At 34.0% G+C, this 19,316-nt stretch overlaps 1 protein-coding gene across 1 annotated transcript in view; it reads right to left on the bottom strand.

The window, feature by feature from the left end:
• The window catches only part of katnip (katanin interacting protein), a 28,567-nt gene extending 9,403 nt beyond the window's left edge, over positions 1-19,164 (bottom strand). The window contains exons 1-14 of the mRNA XM_073831155.1: positions 19,071-19,164; positions 15,986-16,071; positions 13,749-13,942; positions 13,569-13,666; positions 13,321-13,422; positions 11,534-11,635; positions 11,205-11,424; positions 10,408-10,536; positions 8,442-8,602; positions 8,223-8,305; positions 7,748-7,835; positions 5,070-5,279; positions 4,837-4,974; positions 1,524-2,352 (exon numbers count right to left, since the gene is read on the bottom strand). Coding sequence (XP_073687256.1) covers positions 1,524-2,352; positions 4,837-4,974; positions 5,070-5,279; positions 7,748-7,835; positions 8,223-8,305; positions 8,442-8,602; positions 10,408-10,536; positions 11,205-11,424; positions 11,534-11,635; positions 13,321-13,422; positions 13,569-13,666; positions 13,749-13,942; positions 15,986-16,071; positions 19,071-19,082 — 2,452 coding nt within the window. The 5' untranslated portion in view covers positions 19,083-19,164. The remainder of the gene's footprint in view (positions 1-1,523; positions 2,353-4,836; positions 4,975-5,069; positions 5,280-7,747; positions 7,836-8,222; positions 8,306-8,441; positions 8,603-10,407; positions 10,537-11,204; positions 11,425-11,533; positions 11,636-13,320; positions 13,423-13,568; positions 13,667-13,748; positions 13,943-15,985; positions 16,072-19,070) is intronic.
• Between the last annotated feature and the right edge of the window lie 152 nt (positions 19,165-19,316).

The following is a 19,316-nucleotide window of genomic DNA, read 5'->3' as shown; positions in this document are numbered from 1 at the left end:
TTCTTGAAAGCTCAAACCTCCTGCATTTGAGTTAGAATCTAATTACCCTGAAATAAACATCGAAACACTGCTGAAAACCCATTTTACTTACTTCTATGTGATACATAAAATCAACAAGAAAAAAAACAAGGGTGGTATTTAATTTTATCCATTAGGAAATAGTGCGTGTGACGTACTGTTTTAGAGGCAAAGCATTTGACAAACATTACAAAGAAAAGCATTTATATATTATACTTTTTCCAAATGTTTGGTAGACCTCAATAATCATATACACACACACATATATATATATATATATATATATATATATATATATATATATATATATTGTTTTTAAAATAAGTCTCTTCTGCTCATCAAGCCTGCATTTATTTTATCCAAAGTACAGCAAAAACAGTAAGATTTTGAAATATTTTTACTATTTAAAACAACTGTTTTCTATTTAAATATATTTTAAAATGTACTTTATACCTGTAATTTCAAAGCCGATTTTTTTGCAACATTACTCCAGTCACATGATCCTTCAGAAATCATTCTAATATTCCGATTTGCTGTTTAAGAAACATTTATTCTTCTTCTTATTATTATTATTATTATTATCATCATCAATATTAAATATACTAAAAAAGGTTGAATACATTTTTTCAGGATTCTTTGATGAATAGTAAAATCTAAAGATCAGCATTTATCTGAAATAAAAAGCTTTTGTAACATTATAAACTATACCATTCAAAAGCTTGGAGTCAGTATAATTTTTTGGGTAGACAGAAATGATAGAAATGAATACTTTTATTTGGCAAGGATGCTTTAAACTGATCAAAGGTGATGATAAAGACATTTATAATCTTACAAAAGACTTCTATTTCAGGTAAATGCTGTTCTTCCAAACTTTCTTTTCATCAAAGAAACCTGAAAAAAAAAAATCTACTCAGCTGTTTTCAACAATGTTTTTTGAACAGCAAATCAGAATATTAGAATGATTTCTGAAGGATCATGTGACTGGAGTAATGATGCTAAAAATTCAGCTTTGAAATCAAAGGAATATTACATTTTGAAAACAGAAAAACATTTTAAATAGTATTAATATTTGCTTTTTTATTACTATAATGTTACTGATTTTGCTATCAAATAAATTAAATAAATGCAGGCTTGGTGAGCAGAAGAGACTTCTTTAAAAAAAATTAAACCTCTTACTGTTCAAAAACTCTTGACTGGTAGTGTACTTAATTTCTTTAAGTTAAAGCTAACTTTATTGTGACTTGTTGTCAAAATCTTAGATGAAACCCCGCTCACTGACTCTAGGCTAAATATGTACAAAAATAGAATTTGTAAAATTGCTCAAATTTCTTTATTATTTATTTTTTCCCGAGAAATAACGATAACTCAGTCCTAGAACTATTGTGTGTAACTTCATACCATATACCATATTTTCAGTGCACTATAATTTGCAAAGAGTTAACCCTAATCTTACATACTATCCTAGAAAGCTAGAATGCAGATTCAGTGTATGTACAAAAATGCACCTGTTGCTGTGAACTCTGGTTGTGTTTTGTTCATAGATCGCGCTGAACCTCTCCTGCCGCTGACGGGCCGCTCTGTCCTCTCAAAGTGCTCATCCCACAGATCCAAACCGTGGTCCAACCGATCGCTCAAGTGCTGCTCTAAGTGCGATTGTTGTTCTGTCCTCATGTAATTCAGTCCCAAATCAGGGTCCAAAACTAACGAATCAGAACTGAATTCACCAGAGGCTGTTTTCTGCAGGCCCTTGTGGCTGGAGGCCTCTTTGCAGGCCCGCACAGGGTTGCACGAGATGTCAGGCAGAACTGAGTGTTTGGATTTGGGCTCGGCTGTATCCTGCAACTGGAGCCACTGAGGACGCTCTCGTTCTAGGGACGCTTCGGCCTCGTCCGCTGCTGTTCGATTTAGCGGCTGAAGCCAGTGTGGAAGCCGACTGGAGGAGGGCTGTGTGGTCACCGTCTTCATCGCCTCCGTCCGGCTGGTGGGTAACCTGAGGTCCAGAAGAGGCGAGTGGTCTCTCTCTGGAGAGTCTGTTTGCATTTCTTCGGCACAGCTGCCAGGGTTAACTAGGTCAGTTTTGTCCTGGCTGGTTTCTACTAGTGAGACATCAGCGTTCGACTCCTGGGGCTCTGGGTCATGTGGGCTGGAGTCTTGCAGACTGTGTCCTGAAGAGACAGGGCTTGGAGAGGTGCACTCTGGGAAATGTGGTTCCTGGAGCTCAATGGAGGTGCTGTAGTCAAAGACCTGGTTACCGCAGCCTTTCTCCAACTGACCCTCGAACACCAGAGTGCTGTTCACATACAAGCGGACGTGTTGCGCGCCAATGTCCAGATCCTGTCAGAAAAACACATGCATATTCAAATGGATCACTAAATGTGAGTGCTGCCAATGTGCAATCACATCTGGGTAAAATTTGACAAATGTAATAAAAACACACACACAAGCCCTATATTTATATGCTGTTCCCAAAAACGCGGGTTTGAATTTTGAATAAATACTTCACTATCTTTTGAATAAATGTCCTCATTATCTATGAAATAGACTATTTTTTTTCTAATTAAGGCAATAATTGCCCAAAAATACTTTTGGGGAAAAATGACATAATGAAATGACATGAATTGTCATAAAAGCATGCACATGCCCTGTTATAAAGGTCTGTTGTTGCTAAGGGGTGAATGAGGGGAAAAAAAAAATAAAATAAAAAAAAAGCAGCAAAAAATTTAAATTTACATACATAATTAGTTTTTTTTACCTTTTTAGTCACTTATATTTCTCATTTGTAAGTTGCCTTGGTTAAAGCATCTGCTAAATTAATAAATGTTGTGTGTATAAATATGTGCATAAAATACACATACAGTACCCATCAAAAGTTTTTGTAAAGTATGATTTTTACTTTCTTTTTAAAGAAGTGTCTTTTGCTTACCAAGCCTGCATTTATTTGATCCAAAAACAGTTCAATTTTGAAATATTTTTACTATTTAAAATAAATGTTTTCTATTTTAATATATTTTAAAATGCAATTTATTCTTGTGATCAAAGCTAAATTTTCAGCATAATTAATCCAGTCTTCAGTGTCACATGATCCTTCAGAAACTCTAGTATGCTAATACGCTGATTTTTCTTACATTATTCTTATTATCATTAATAACATTTAAAGTTGAGCACATTTTTTCAGGATTCCTTAAAGAATACCACTAAATAAAAATTGTTTTATTTATTAAGGATGCTTTAAATTAATCAAAAGCGATGATAAAGGCATTTATAATGTTACAAAAAATGTATATTTCAGATAAATTATGTTCTTCTGAACTTTTTATTTATCAAAGAAACCTGAAAAAAAAAAAATTCTTTTATTGAGCAAATCAAAATATTAAAATGATTTCTGAAGGATCATGTGACTGGAGTAATGATGCTAAAATTCAGCTTTGAAATCACAGGAATAAATTAGATTTTTAAACATATTCAAATAGAAAACAGCTATTTTAAATCGTTAAAACATTTCAAAGTTTGACAGTTTTTGGATAAAAAAAATGACGTTTGGTGAGCAGAAGACACTTCTTTAAAAAACATTACAAATCTTACTGTTCAAAAACTGTCTGGTGGTGTATATAAACACTAATCTTTTATAACGTACAATTACTATAATTTACAAATATTATAACTTACATCCAAGTCAAATACTTAGAGTTATCTGAACCTTTAACTCCAAGTCTAAGTCATAGTAATGGTGATGCTTGACTGTTTGAACAAATGCTATACACTGCAGACTACAATAAAATAAAGATACAGGGGGGACATCCATGCACTGCTATCTCAACACTCACACAGAGACACAAGTCACACCCTACCGTTGAATCTCTTCGTATCTGTATGTCAGTTAGCATGTAAAGAGATGTTCATGCTGGAGACGAGTGCATGATCAGACTGACAGAGCGCTGGTGTGGGGGAGCTAAACTCAGATAATCCCTACGGCTAATCTCCAACTGTTCCACACACACACACACACACACACACACACACACACACACACACACACACACACACACACAGTGAAAGAACAATGACGTGATGCAATCAAATAGTGGCGTGCACTTCTTGTGGGTTTCCGCCAAAATAAAAGTCAACATTCATAAATGTTAGTATTGTAATTTTACTGTTGTTCTGTAAAATAAAATAAAACGAAAAGACAAAAATGATGGTAATAATCATTACAACAGCTCTATTAATACTTTTGTTATAACATTGTCCTTTGCTCAGCAAGCTGCATTTATTTGTACATTAAAAACACAAGCCTGATTCAGGAAGTGGCCAATCAATTATTTATTATTTATTTATTTATTATTTATGATTATTTATCAATTTTAATAACTTATTAATTTTAAGTTAAATTGTGCTTTGTTGGCAGGCTATGTCTACTAGAATGTTAAAAATGTTTAGTGTTAAGTAAATCTTTTTAAATAATTGTTTTGTAATAGATTTTTTTTTTTAAAGCAAGACAAAACTGCAAAAAAAAAAGCACATTTTGGCTATTTAATTTACACTATGGTGAAAAAATTCGGCAAAATACAGGGGGGAAAAAACATGAAAAATGTGTTCGGTAATTGGCCTCCGGCCCAGTGTTTAATTTTGTTCTGCTTCGGCCAAGAATTTTAATTTCAGTGCATCCCTACTATATACAATAGAGTACATTACATTGGCATTTTCTCACAATATTCAGATGTACAACTTCACCTACTCTAACTTCACCCCACAGACGAACATTAAAAGACTCTTGATTCAGACCAAACAATCATCTAGAACACATTTGGCTGTACTTACATTAATGCTGTGGTTATAATTCCAAATTTTGATCCGAGAGATGTTGAAGTTCGGAGATCGCTCCACATTCCTGATGATAAAATACAGCTGGACGGGTGGGTGGAACGGACATATCCACATGTGACGCTCTTTTGTGGTCTAAAAATCACACAGATATGCAATACATGCAACTTCTTTAGATCAATTATTATCTTTAATCTACAATAGCATTTATTCCCTAAACAAACACTTACTTTAGTTTTTCCATTGACAAGAGCAGCCAGATTCCCAGGCTGGTCCGTGTTGCGAATATCCAGGTCATGTGGCGACACATAGAGTTTGTGATTTTGTGGACAGAAGAACTGAACTTCCGTGAGCCCCACCTGACCTGGGTGACCCCAGTTTGACAAGATCTCCATGGTAACGTAAAGTGTGGGCATCACCTGCAGAGATGTTTCCCTCTGCTGTCATGGAAACAGAGAATATAAGGTTGACTGTGTGAATAATTTTAACAAAATAAGAGAGATCATATAAAATGCATGTTTTTCTTCTATTTAGTACTGTCCTGAATAAGATAATTGACATAAAATGCATTTACATATAGTCCACAAGACCAAAAAATATCTGAAATTATTAAAATAACCCCCTTCAAAAGTTTGGAAACCCTTGGTTCTTAATACTGTGCGTGGTTACCTGGATGAACTATGATTGTTGTTTGTGTTGTGATGGTTGTTTATGAGTCCCTTGTTTGTTATGAACAGTTAAACTGAACAATGCTCTTCAGAAAAATCCTCCAGGTCCTGCAGATTCTTTAGGTTTTCCAACATCTTTTGCATATCTGAACAATTTCCAGCAGTGACTGTATCAATTTGAGATCTATCTTTTTACAATGAGGACAACTGAGGGACTCAAACACAATTATTAAAAAAAAAAGGTTTAAACATTCACTGATGCTTTTGTTGAAATATCATTTCTGATGAATGGGAAATTAAAATATTATTTCATGCAAACCGATAGAAATGATTCACAATCTGTGCTCAGTCGCGACCCTAATCAAATTATTCACGATTCACACTCCAAAGGCGTGAAACGAATCAAAAGATTTGCGATCCGCCTTCCGAAGTCACGAACCAAATTAAATGATTCGCGATGTGCGCTCCGAAGTCGAAAACCAAATGAAATGATTCGTGAACCCACCCCAAAGTCGCAAACTGAATCAAATGATTCACGATTCACCCTTAGAAGTCCCGAACCGAATCAGCCTTCCGAAGTCACGAACCAAATCAAATGATTCGCTAACCTGCCCCAAAAGTCCCGAACTGAATCAAATGATTCGCGATCCACCCTTTGAACTCACAATCCGATTCAAGTGATTCACGATCTGCACTCCGAAGTCATGAACCGAATCAAATGATTCGCGATCCACCCTTTGAACTCACGATCCGATTCAAGTGATTTACGATCTGCACTCCGAAGTCATGAACCGAATCAAATGATTCACGATCTGAATCAAATGATTCGCGATCCACCATTTGGACTCGAGAAACGAATCAAATGATTCACGATCTGCACTCCGAAGTCATGAACCGAATCAAATGATTCACGATCTGAATCAAATGATTCGCGATCCACCATTTGGACTCGCGAACCGAATCAAATGATTCGCGATCTGCGCTCCGAAGTTGCGGACCGAATTAAATGATTCGTAAACCCACCCCGAAGTCACGATCTGAATCAAATGATTCGCGATCCACCCTTTGAACTCACGACCCGATTCAAGTGATTCACAATCTGCACTCCGAAGTCATGAACTGAATCAAATGATTCACGATCTGAATCAAATGATTCGCGATCCACCCTTTGAACTCACGATCCGATTCAAGTGAATCACGATCTGCACTCCGAAGTCATGAACCGAATCAAATGATTCACGATCTGAATCAAATGATTCGCGATCCACTATTTGAACTCGCGAACCGAATCAAATGATTCGCGATCTGCGCTCCGAAGCTCCGAATTAAATGATTCGTAAACCCACCCCGAAGTCACGATCTGAATCAAATGATTTGTGATTCACCCTTTCAAGTCGCAAACCAAATTAAATGATTTGCAAACCCGCACCAAAGTCCCGATTTGAATCAAATTATTCACGCTCCGAAGTCGCAAACTGAATCAAATGATTCCTCCTCCTTCAGAAGTCATATTTTTTCCCATTTAGCACCTCACTTCAGAAGCAACAGAAGATAGTTGCATGTTTCCCGAAATACAAATTAAGTACAATTTACCTTGATTTTTTTTAATTCTTAATGCACTGTTTCCTTCTGGAGCATCAGTGAGTGTTTGAACCTTCTTCTAATAGTTGTGTTTGAGTCCCTCCTGTAATCATACAGTCACTGGAAAGGGTTAAATATGCATAAGGTGATGGAAAACTGAAGAATCTTTTTTTGGGGGGATTTTTTCCTGAAGAACAGTGCTCAGTTTAACTGTTCAGAACAAACAAGGGACTCATAAACAACCATCACAAAACAAAACAAAAAACAGTCATAGATCATCCAGGCAACCCCACACAGTATTAAGAACCAAGGGTTTCCAAACTTTTGAAGGGGGTTATTTTAATAATTTCAGCTTTTTTTTTGTCTTGATTACATGTAAACAGTTTTTATTTAAAATATCTTACTCAGGACAGTACTAAATAAAAAAATAACATGCATTTTATATAATCTCTCTTATTTTGTTAAAACTCATTATTCACATTTTCACAGATTCTGCAAGGGGTTGCCAAACTTTCGCATTCCACTGAATATACCACTTTGGTTAAGCTAGTTAGAGCTGACTGAATGACTACCATGGTCCAAAACACCTTGTGATGTTTTATTTTGATTCACAGGTCAATTGTCTATTGTACAGTACATGTTATATCAGATATACTCACAGTCAGAGTGAAGCTGCTGCTTTCAGTGAGATCAGTTTTATCATCAGCATCGATCCTCTCTAGAGCCTTTAACAAACACTTCTGCTGCCTGAGAGCGAGATGCAAAAAAGTGTTAGTGTTAGTTATAGTGTTAAACAAAGTGTTAAAACTATTTTAAAATAGTTGCATGCCACTGTTCATCACTAAACAATGGGGTGCTATTGTTTTGTTTTTATCTGTTGTAAATCTACACTACAAGGCTTGGGTTCAGTATGTTTTTTTATTCAGCATGGATGCTTAAAATGTATCAAAATGTAAGTGACAGGCAAAGGAATTTATATTGTTACAAGACTTTTCTATTACAAATAAATACTTGATATTCATCAAAGAAAATCTGATCATGTTTTGAGTCATATTTATGCAGAAATATAGAAAATTCCAAAGGGTTCACAAACTTTCAAGCAGCACTGAAAATATATGTTTGAGGACTGTATACCTTGGTTCCATAAGAGCGATTCTCCGCATAGCTCTACTAACCCGATACTGATCGTCATCATCATCATCTTCCTCCTCATCCTCCTTAAAAACAGGCAGACAGACATTTTACAACATCTTGTCATCTTAAGTAGGCTACATTATCTATTATTTATGTATGAGTAAGGCAAAGCATGTTATAAATGCTGTAACTGATCTGTTGATGTAAATGAAGCTCTACCGGCGTGTGTCGAGTCATACTCCTCTCCTGTCGCTGCGTTTGCAGTGGTGAGTTTTCTCTCTGCAGGGCTTGAAACACACCAGCAGCCAGTTCCTCCGAATCTCGCTGCTCCTGCACCTTACGAGCTGCAGAAAGAGGGCGTTCTATACGACTGGATGGCCCTGCAAGAAAACAAATTCTAGTCGACTGTTAGATTTCTAAAAATCCTCGATTTCATTTTGCCCATGTCAAGTAACTGAGAAAATACTGGAAGTGGTGCATTTCACAAATATGACCCTGGACCACAAAACCAGTCATAAGGTTAAATTTGACAAAACTGAGATGTATACATCATATGAAAGCTCAATAAATCAGCTTTCTTTTGATGTATGGTTTGTTAGTATAGGATAATATTTGGCCGAGATACATCTATTTGAAAATCTGGAATCTGAGGGTGCAAAAAAAATCAAAATACTGAGAAAATCACCTTTAAAGTGGTCCAAATTAAGTTCTTAACAATGCATTTTACTAATCAAAAATTACATTTTGATATATTTACAGTAGGAATTTTACAAAAAATCTTCATGGAACATGATCTTTACTTATTTCCTAATGATTTTTGCCATAAAAGAAAAAAAAAAAAATTTTGAACCATACAATGTATTTTTGGCTATTGCTACAAATATACCCCAGCGACTTAAGACTGGTTTTGTGGTCCAAGGTCACAAATGAGAATCCATTAAGTATTATTAGACTGTTTTCCGAGGCTGCATTTTATGTTAAACCCATTTAAAAATCATAATTAAGCATAATTGTGAATTCCCAAATGCTATGATTCAGTTAAATAAATATATTCGATGCAAGTTTAATATATGCGTGTCAATTATTTATATGCCTGTGGGTTATGTACGTGAGTCTCACAGAAGCTCCGTTCACAGGAACTGTCATCATTTCCATCTCTGCATGTTGTTGTGAGTTTGGGTTTATTATAACATTCATCCTGGAACGCAACGCTCGCCATTCCATCAGATTTGTAAGGCAAATCATATATAAACCTACGCAAACTCAGGAGAATACAGCATTATCGGTCTCATTATGCTAAATGTTCATCACGATTTCAAAATAAAAGTTCAAACCCTCAGTCTGAGTTTACACATTTTGATGTCCACATATTCATTAAATTACTGTGGCTATTCTGTGGTAAAGACATGGCCAAATATTAAAGATTAATTGGACATTTGACTTAAATGTTGTTTAGTCAATATTAAAAAAGGATTAGATCACGCAATGAAGTGTAAAAACAATCATCAGACCTTTGGTGACCTCTGCAGGCCTTTGTTGTAATGCGTAATGTACATTAGCGCTATTGTTTATAGTACATTATGTATTTCAACAGTTTTGTGCAATAAAACCATATGATTTCTTGCTTTTGATTCTTTATTTGAACGAATTATTATTGCCTCATTGCTATTATATACGCATTTTAAGCAATTCTAAAGGCTATTACCACAAGTAATTATAATTATAGGGCACTATAAAATCATTTTTTCCCCAGATTTTTTCAAAATACAATTTTCAGTTTTAATTTTTTTTATGGTTAAATTATTATTATTATTAATCAAAAAGCCTGTGTAATTAATTGAGTTACCAAATTCTTTTCCATTACTTTTCTGGATTCCATTTCATTCCGTTTCATTCAATTTTAATAATCAAAAGCATTTCCAATTAATTGAGTATATTAAAAATAAAATGTTCTTAAGTGAAATTGTTGATTGGATGTTTAGATTAGCCGATACATTAGTCGATAGATTAATCAATGTAAAAACAGTCGTTAGTGGCAGATCTACTGTCTTGCTGAATACTAAGGCAGTATCCTAACTTAAATGGCAGCATGGTCACAATGTGTACAGACTTTATGTTCATATTTCACTATAAACTGCTAATGTTTGCAAGCATATACTGATGAGTAAGTGTGAGTAACACGTACGTGACATCTCCTGTCTGCTACCAGATGTTCTCTCCGTTGGTCTCCTGACAATGACTGGTTTGGTAGGGATGTATGACTCCACGTTGTCCTTTCTTTTAGCTGAGAGAGTGTGTTCGATCTTTCGCCCACCTGCACACAAAAAATGTGGACTATTTTCTAACAACATTTTAAGAAATCAAGAATTATTATTTTAATAATATATTATTGTATTTATATTAATAATAATAATCATCATAATTATTACTATTTCTTTTATTTATTATTATTTGTGACCCTGGACCACAAAACCAGTCATAAGGTTAAATTTGACAAAACTGAGATTTATACATCATATGAAAGCTCAATAAATAAGCTTTCTATTGATGTATGGTTTGTTAGGATAGGACAATATTTGACTGAGATACATCTATTTGAAATCAGAAATCTGAGGATGCAAAAAAATCAAAAAGACTGAGAAAATCACCTTTAAAGTTGTCCAAATTAGGTTCTTAACAATGCATATTACAAATCAAAAATTACATTTTGATATGTTTACAGTAGGAATTTTACAAAAAATCTTCATGGAACATGAACTTTACCTAATTTCTCAATGATTTTTGGCATAAAAGAAAAATCTAAAATTTTGACCCATGCAATGTATTTTTGGCTATTGCTACAAACAAACCCCAGCGACTTAAGACTGGTTTTGTGGTCCAGGGTCACATTTATGTATTTTTTTATAAAAAAAAAAAATTAAACAAAGCTTTAAAAAAAAAAAAAAAGAAAAGAACTTTGAGCCTGCTGTCAGAAACCGTTACCTTGCGAGGAGGGGCTGAATTCCAGCATGATGAGGTCACTATGGCTGAGCTGCTTGCTGATTGGCTGGCTTGTGGATTGGGCAGGAAGTGTGAGGTCAGGGAGGCTGTCGCTGCTCTCCTCTCTCTCGATCTGCTCCTCGATCCATTCCTCCTCTGACTCCTCTCCGGCTGAGTCTCGACTGCTGCGTCTGACGCTCACCTCCAGGCTGCGTCTCAGCGCCTAAAACACACAAACACTCATCAAGCATTGATTAGGCAGATGAAACACTTTTTTCACATGAATCTGTATATATTTAAGAGTGCTTATATCAGTGGCACTTCCTTCTCACCTTGACCTGGTCAGCATTCAGAAGAACCCTGTCGACAGGCTCCGGCTCGCCGCGTGACCTCAGACCGACAGAACGTGACGCTTTACTGCTGTCTTGAGCAGACTGAGAGACAAACACAAGGTTTTACAGCCTTTATAATTAATCTGGAGATCAAAATGGCATTTTAAGTACCGTTTGTGACCCTGGACCACAAAACCAGTCATAGGGGCCAATTTTTTCAAAATTGAGATTTATACATTATCTAAAAACTACATAAATAAGACTTCCATTGATGTAACATTTGGCTGAGATACAACTTTTTGAAGAGTGCAAAAAAACTAAATATTGCAAAAATCACCTTTAAAGTTGTCCAAATGAAGTTCTTAGCGATGCATATGTGACTCCGGACCACAAAATCAGTCGTAAGTAGCAATAGCCAAAAATACATTGTATGGGTCAAAATTATCCATTTCTTTTATGTGAAATATCATTAGGATGTTAAGTAAAGATCATGTTCCATGAAGATATTTTGTAAATTTCCTACTGGAAATATATTAAAACTTAATTTTTGATTAGCAGTATGCATTGCTAAGAACATCAATTGGACAACTTTAAAAGCTATTTTCTCAAAATTTTAAGTTATTATCCTATCCTAACAAACCATACATCAATAGAAAGCTGATTTATTCATCCTCAGGTGGTGTATAAATCTCAATTTTCAAAACTGGACACTTATGACTGGTTTTGTGGTCCAAGGTCACATATTACTAATCAAAAATTAAGTATTAATACATTTACAGTTGAAAATTCACTTCTCCATGGAACATCATCTTTATATAATATCCTAATGATTTTTGGCATAAAATTTTGTGGTCCAGGGTCATATTTCTAAATAATAAAAGTATTATTTTCTGTATGCATGCAATGCTTGGATGACACACAATATTTGCCCAAATGTGCCAGAGCACATTGTGTGGAATACTATATCCCATAATGCAATGCGTATGACTTATCATTTGTTCAGACTGTCCAAAAGACATTTTCACACATAATTGAATTGAAAATGTCATGACAGAATTAGCATAATTATGAAATATTGCAAATTCATCATTATTATATTTTTATAGCAATGCTCATAACACAGAAATTGATGTTTTGAAATATATATGGAGTTTTTATGTGTAATTATAATACCTTTATAAAAAAACATTATTGCATGTTTGTAAAGAATTCTTAACATTTGAGAAAAAAAACAAAACATGGAACAATATAGATAAAACTACATTTGAAATTAAAAAAACAAAAACAAAAAAAAAAAACAATACAATTTAAAATTAAATAATAAAATGCCTCATATTTTCTGGCCAGTGAAATTTTTGACAGGTTAAATAAAAAGCTGAATTGCTGGCTCAGTTAAACCACAAAAAGAAAAAAGAAGAAAAATCCTTATTGTGCAACCCTGTAGTGTTACGCAACTACAAAATATACAGTTTATTCTTTAAATAATAAGAAATGTTTGTTTTAAAGAGATGTTTTAGAAATAATTAGTTTTATGGCAAAACTCATAATACAAAAATTAATTAATGCATTTTCAAAAATACATTATCTCATCTTAAAATATTACTAAATATCCCATTTAGTTGTTGTATGAATCAGTCAGGTGGATCTGAAAGTCAGATCTTATAATCTGTAATTACAACCTTAATTACTAGTTGGGAGCTAGTAATTACGGTAATTCTGACATGACATAAATGCAACATTATTCCTAAGAGGAAAGCTGGACAATCCCAGACAATACATATTCTCACCTCCATATTCGCACTCTCATACACCTCAAAGTCATCGGAGTATCTCTGCTCAGGTGAAATCTTCACTTTATTTCCTTTCTCAGTGCAGATGTACAGAGATTCCTACAGAAATGTGCATTAAGTTAAAATGCAGTGCCTTGTTGAAAAAACAAGTTCATATAACACATCTAATGTGAAATGAGTGTTTGGGGTTTGATCAAGTCACTAAGTGATAGTAACAGTGACTTATTAGAAGCCATTAGGAATACCTGCACCCATCGTCGTCTCGGTGTTTTCTCAGGCGCCGTGTGGCTCCTCTGTTTGTGTCGATCGACTGTACTCTCCTCTACACTCTCTCTGGATGAATCTATATGAACATGACCACTTCATTTCATTCTGACTGTCACAGACAGCTTGCTTTCATACATGAGCGTGAGGTGAGTGTTTACCTGCAGTGCGTGTGTTTCTCTGTGTCGGCGGATGGGCCGCTTCTGAAGGCTGGATGGTTTTCCTGCTGGATCGGCTGCTCTGAGGTGCAGCAGTGGTGCTGACGTGAGCGCCGTTGATGTACAGATTGAAGCCCTGCTCTAAAAGCTCCAACTCAGCCTGACGAGGGTCCTTTCTTTGCAGTCTTCTCAATGCCCTGAGAGAGAACATAAAACACTCACTAGCTGATAGTGTCTCACACTGACTGAGAAAGAGAGAAAAATGTAGGTAATTAGCAGGAAATAGGGGCATTTAAACGATGGTTATTAAAGTTTATTAACTTTATTATTCAGGCATTTCACACTACATTTAACTCTATGCAACATATCTTACATTTTTGATCACATGCATGCTGTTTTGTCTCGCAAAATTAAAAATCTGGTTTTCTGTAACATTTGGTTGTGATTTCTGTAGGGTCTGTAAGATTTTTTAAATGTTTCTGAAAACAGTCTCTTATGCTTACCAAGGCTGCATTTATTGGATCGAAAAATACAGTACAATTAAGAGTAAAATTATAAAATATTATTACAATTTAATATAACTGTCTTCTATGTGAATATATTTTAAAATGTAATTTATTCCTATGATCAAAGCTGCATTTTCATCATTATTCATTTTGAAAACAGTCGTGCTGCTTCAGATTTTTGTTTTAATTTTTTAGGATTCTTTCATAATTAGAAAGTTAAAAAACAGCATTTATTTGAAATAGAAATATTTTGTAACATTATAAATGTCTTTGTCACTTTTGATCAATTTAATGCATCCTTGATGTATTAACTTCTTTTAAAATGCATAATTTACAGCTTTTTTTTTGCAAATTTGCTTTATAAAGAAACCTTAGATTAATAGTTTAAAAATAATAATTAATTTAAATGTAAAATTAGACACCACCAGTCAAAAGTTTTTGAACAGTAAGATTCTTAATGTTTAATGTAAAGTCTCTTCTCTTCACCAAGCCTGTATTTATTTAATTTAAAGTACAGCAAAAACAGTAAAATTGTGAAATATTTTTACTATTTAAAATAACTTTTTTATATTTGAATATATTTTAAAATGTAATTTATTCCTGTGATCAAAGCCACATTTTCAGCATTATTACTCCAGTCTTCAGTGTCACACGATCCTTCAAAAATTATTTTAATATGCTAATTTGGTGTTCAAGAAACATTTTTCTTTATTATTTTTTAATATTTAAAACAGCTAAGTACATTTTTTCAGGATTCTTTGATGAAATACTTTTGTTGGGGGAAAGGAAAATCATAGAAAGTAATACTTTTATTTAGCAAGGATGCTTTAAATTGATCAAAACTGATGATAAAGACATTTATAGTGTTTCAAAATATTTCTATTTCAGACAAATGCTGTTATTCTGAACTTTCTATTCATCTGGGTCATCCTATTCTTCAAATAATTCTACTATTTATTATGTTTTCAGCATAACAATAATAAATGTTTTCTGAGCAGCAAATCAGAATATTAGAATGATTTCTGAAGGATCATGTGACTGGAGTAATGATGCTAAAAAATCGTCTTTGAAATCACAGGAATAAATCATATTTTAAAAGATATTCAAATTGAAAACAGTCATTTTAAACGGTAAAAATATTTCAAAATGTTACAGTTTTTGCTGTGCTTTGAATCAAATAAATGTAGAAGATACTTCGTTAAAAAAAACATTAAAAATCTTTTGACTGGTAGTGTAAAAAACAAACAACCAGACAAGCAGAAAAAAGCCTTACTGTTAATATGAAAATTATTATTACCAATAATAATAAATATTAATTATTTTACTTTTTCTAGCCTGCCGATATCTCCAATAAGACAGTAAACAAGATCAGACTTGAATGCAACAATGAATTGGGCTTTCTCAATCATCATGTGAGTTCTGGAGAAAGACAAGGTTTTGTTTCGGTGGCAGCTGGTTATTTACGAGCCGCTGAGTTCAAAGACCACACGTCACTTAACGCTACAAATTTCCACGGCCAGTTTAAATTTCACTCCAGTGGGTTTTCAGCCAATCAGAGCAGCTCATTAGCAGGTCCAATCTTGTAGAACGTCACATGGACGAGCAGCGGTTGCATGCGATTCCTGCTGTGCTTGTAATCGTAGCCATATCGTCCAACCTGAGCTGGCACAGTTAACCTATTTTTGCGTTATCTGACCTGTGTTTGTACGTTTGTGTTCGGGTGTGCCATCAAACCTATTTTTGTGCTGCAGGTTGATTAAATATTCATCCAGCTTCTCCTCGGCAGAGGAGTGTTTCCCTCCCCTGCTCCTCCTGAGCTCCTGCAGACAACACAAACTCTGTCAATCTGAACAATGGGAGACACCAGAGGATATAGAAAGCTGGGCAGACACACAGAGACAGATGGGAGGGAATGGGAATCTCAAGGAATTTCCTATTCATTTGACTATTATAGTTCCTGAACAATTCTTTTAGCAATTTTCTTTCATAATTAGTATTAATGCTTCCTCCAGTAAAGCATCAGAATTCACCCACATATTTGTTTATAAGCTGTTTTGGCTAGTAAACAGTGCTTGATCTTTGCATATTTCTCTCCTGATTCATACTAGACTTTTTCAATGGAGAAAGCAATATTATGGATATCATACCTCATATTTTGCCCAGAAGCTATGGTTTAAAGTCTATAAAAAATGTCTAAATGTTGGAATTTGTGGATTATTGTGATGTTATCATCATCCGTTTAAACTCTTATTCTGACGGCACCCATTCACTCCAGAGGATCCATTGATGAGCAAGGGATGCAATGCTACATTTCTCCAAATCTGATGGAGAAACAAACTCAAATACATCTTGGATGGCCTGAGGAGAAGTAAACTCATTGAATTTTCATTTTTGGGGTCAACAAGTAACTCTTGAGTCTCAGACTGAACGATTCAATGAAAAAAGTCTTCATAAGAGTCATTTGGATTATATGCGTTTTGATTCATGCAATCAGAGAGGATGTCACAACAGAAAGATGCAAGAGACAGATATGAAAGAAGAGAGACAGATGTGAAATATAGGATGACTCTTACAGAATCTGCGCTGCTATTCAATCACAGCATCTGGATACTAGAGAGGAACGTCAAACCAGAAGAAAAGAGGAAAGACAGACAGAAAAAAGAAGAAAATTAAGAGTAAGTGAGATTTATCGCTGACAAAGGAAGGAGATTTGCTCTTGATTGGGACGAACATTATTACAATACGCAGCTGGTGTGTTTGTGTCAGGTGTCCACTGCATGTGACAAATGTAATCACAATTCAGCAATGTAAAATCAGTGTAAATCACTGTACTGATGCTGTAACAGATCTACTTGACCAAACCTACTCATGCTGAGTTTTTAGCAGAAATAAAGAACATGTTTTCTTTTTTTTCCCCCTTTTTTTGAAGCCATTCTTTTGGAAAGGAAATGTGTTTATTATATAGTTATTTTATTATTTAAATTATTGTATTGGGATGCTTTGTTCTTCTACTTTTGTAAGTCACACAAAAGCTTCTGTTAAATGCATAATAGAAATATTAGGCTTTTTTTATATCCTTCTATAATGATGATAATGCTTTGCTCCTCCACTTTTGTAAGTCACACAAAAGCTTCTGCTAAATGCATGATAGAAATATCCATTTTTCAAACATCTGTGAATCATGTCAAAGTTGTTTCATTTTAAAATTATGTTATTGTGCATTATCTCCTGTTTCTTATCATTTTAATTAGATTTATTATTGAAATTATTGCATTTTTTGTTGTTTTATATCCTTCTATGATGATGATTATGATGACAATTATGCTTTGTTCCTCCGCTTTTATAAGTCACATAAAAGCATCTGCTAAATGCATAATATAAATACTAATTTTTCCAACACATTTGTGAATCATGTCAAAATCGTTTTATTTTAAAACGGTGTTATTGTGCATTATGTCTGAATCTGTTATTTTAGTACCTTTAAGATACTCTTAAGGTACTTTAAGGTGTTTTAAGGCACTTTATCATTTGAATTAGTTTTATTATTGAAATTATTGCATTTATTGTTACTTTATACCTTCTATGATGATGATGATGATAATGCTTTGTTCTTCCACTTTTCTAAGTCACATAACAGCATCTGCTAAATGCATAATATAAATATACATTTTTTCAACACATTTGTGAATCATGTCAAAATTGTTTCATTTTAAAATAATGTTATTGTGCATTATTTTAGTACCTTTAGGATACTCTTAAGGTATTTAAAGGTGTTTTAAGGTACTGTTTTTTATCAGTTGAATTAGTTTTATTATTGCATTTATTGTTAGTTTATACCCTTCTATGACGACGATGATGATGATAATGTTTGTTCCTCTACTTTGCAAGTCTGCTAAATGCATAATATAAATGTTAATTTTTTTGTATCACATTTGTAAATCATGTCAAAATTGTTTTATTTTAAAATGGTGTTATTGTGCATTGTCTCCGAATCTATTACTTTAGTATCATTAAGATACTATTAAGATACTTCAGGGTGTTTTAAGGTACAGTTATCATTTTAATTAGTTTTATTATTTACTACCTCATTATTTTCATTTTAATTTCATTTCAGGTTTTAGTCATTTTGTTGTGTTGCGTGTTTTTTTTTTTTTTTTAAGTTTTAGCTATTTTTTTACATCAAGTGAAAGTAAATGTGAAAGATTGTCTTGGCAACTAGCTAAAACTGAAAAATAAATACATTCAAGGTCCTATATATTTTATTTTATTTCAGTTATGTTAGTTGTTTTTTTCGATTAACAAAACAGTTTTTTTAGTACATAATCTTCCTGCATTTTAACAAAACGGAAACAATAACGTTTTTTTTTATTATTTGGGTAGGAATAATCAACTTTTCTAGATATGAAAGGCAGAAAATACTAAAACAAACAGCATATATCTCAATCATACACTAGTTAACACTAGATATCTTATGACTTTAAACACCTTTATTGATTGTGTATATACACAACATTAATAATGTTTGCCAATGTAAAGCTTTTGTTTGTACCAGGTTCCAAAGCTTATGTTGATCTCAGTATTACTAAATCTGATATATTCTTAACAATGTTATCAGATGTACAAACTGACCAAACAAATAAACCGATCAGATCAGATGTTATACAGATGTTCACATGCTGAAAACTAGCCTCTCTGCTAACAACACACACAAACCCTCTCCGCCATTAAACTCTACGACATAAATCATCTTAATCACTCTAGTATTCAATTCTACACATCCTGAAATAAACGTGTTGGATAATAAAAGCTGTCAACTTACAGTCCATGACATTTCTCAGCTGAAATCGCCCTTCTGTTTGCAGGAGCGTCTGTGTGTTGTTGCGCTCAGTGATGGCTGGTAACCAGGAGAGATGCTGACCAATCACAGCGCGTTCTGTAAACACATTCCCCGCCCACCCGACTGTAACTACGAGAGACTGGCCAATCACAGAGTGGTATTGAAAAAACGGACGCCCACACAGCGGCAGAGCGCAGAGACGCTGTCCAATCACAGCACGCCTTCTCA

Source organism: Garra rufa, chromosome 24 (genome assembly GCF_049309525.1).
Source record: "Garra rufa chromosome 24, GarRuf1.0, whole genome shotgun sequence".
Taxonomy (NCBI): Eukaryota; Metazoa; Chordata; class Actinopteri; order Cypriniformes; family Cyprinidae; genus Garra; species Garra rufa.
This window is presented reverse-complemented; position numbering and strand designations above follow the sequence as displayed.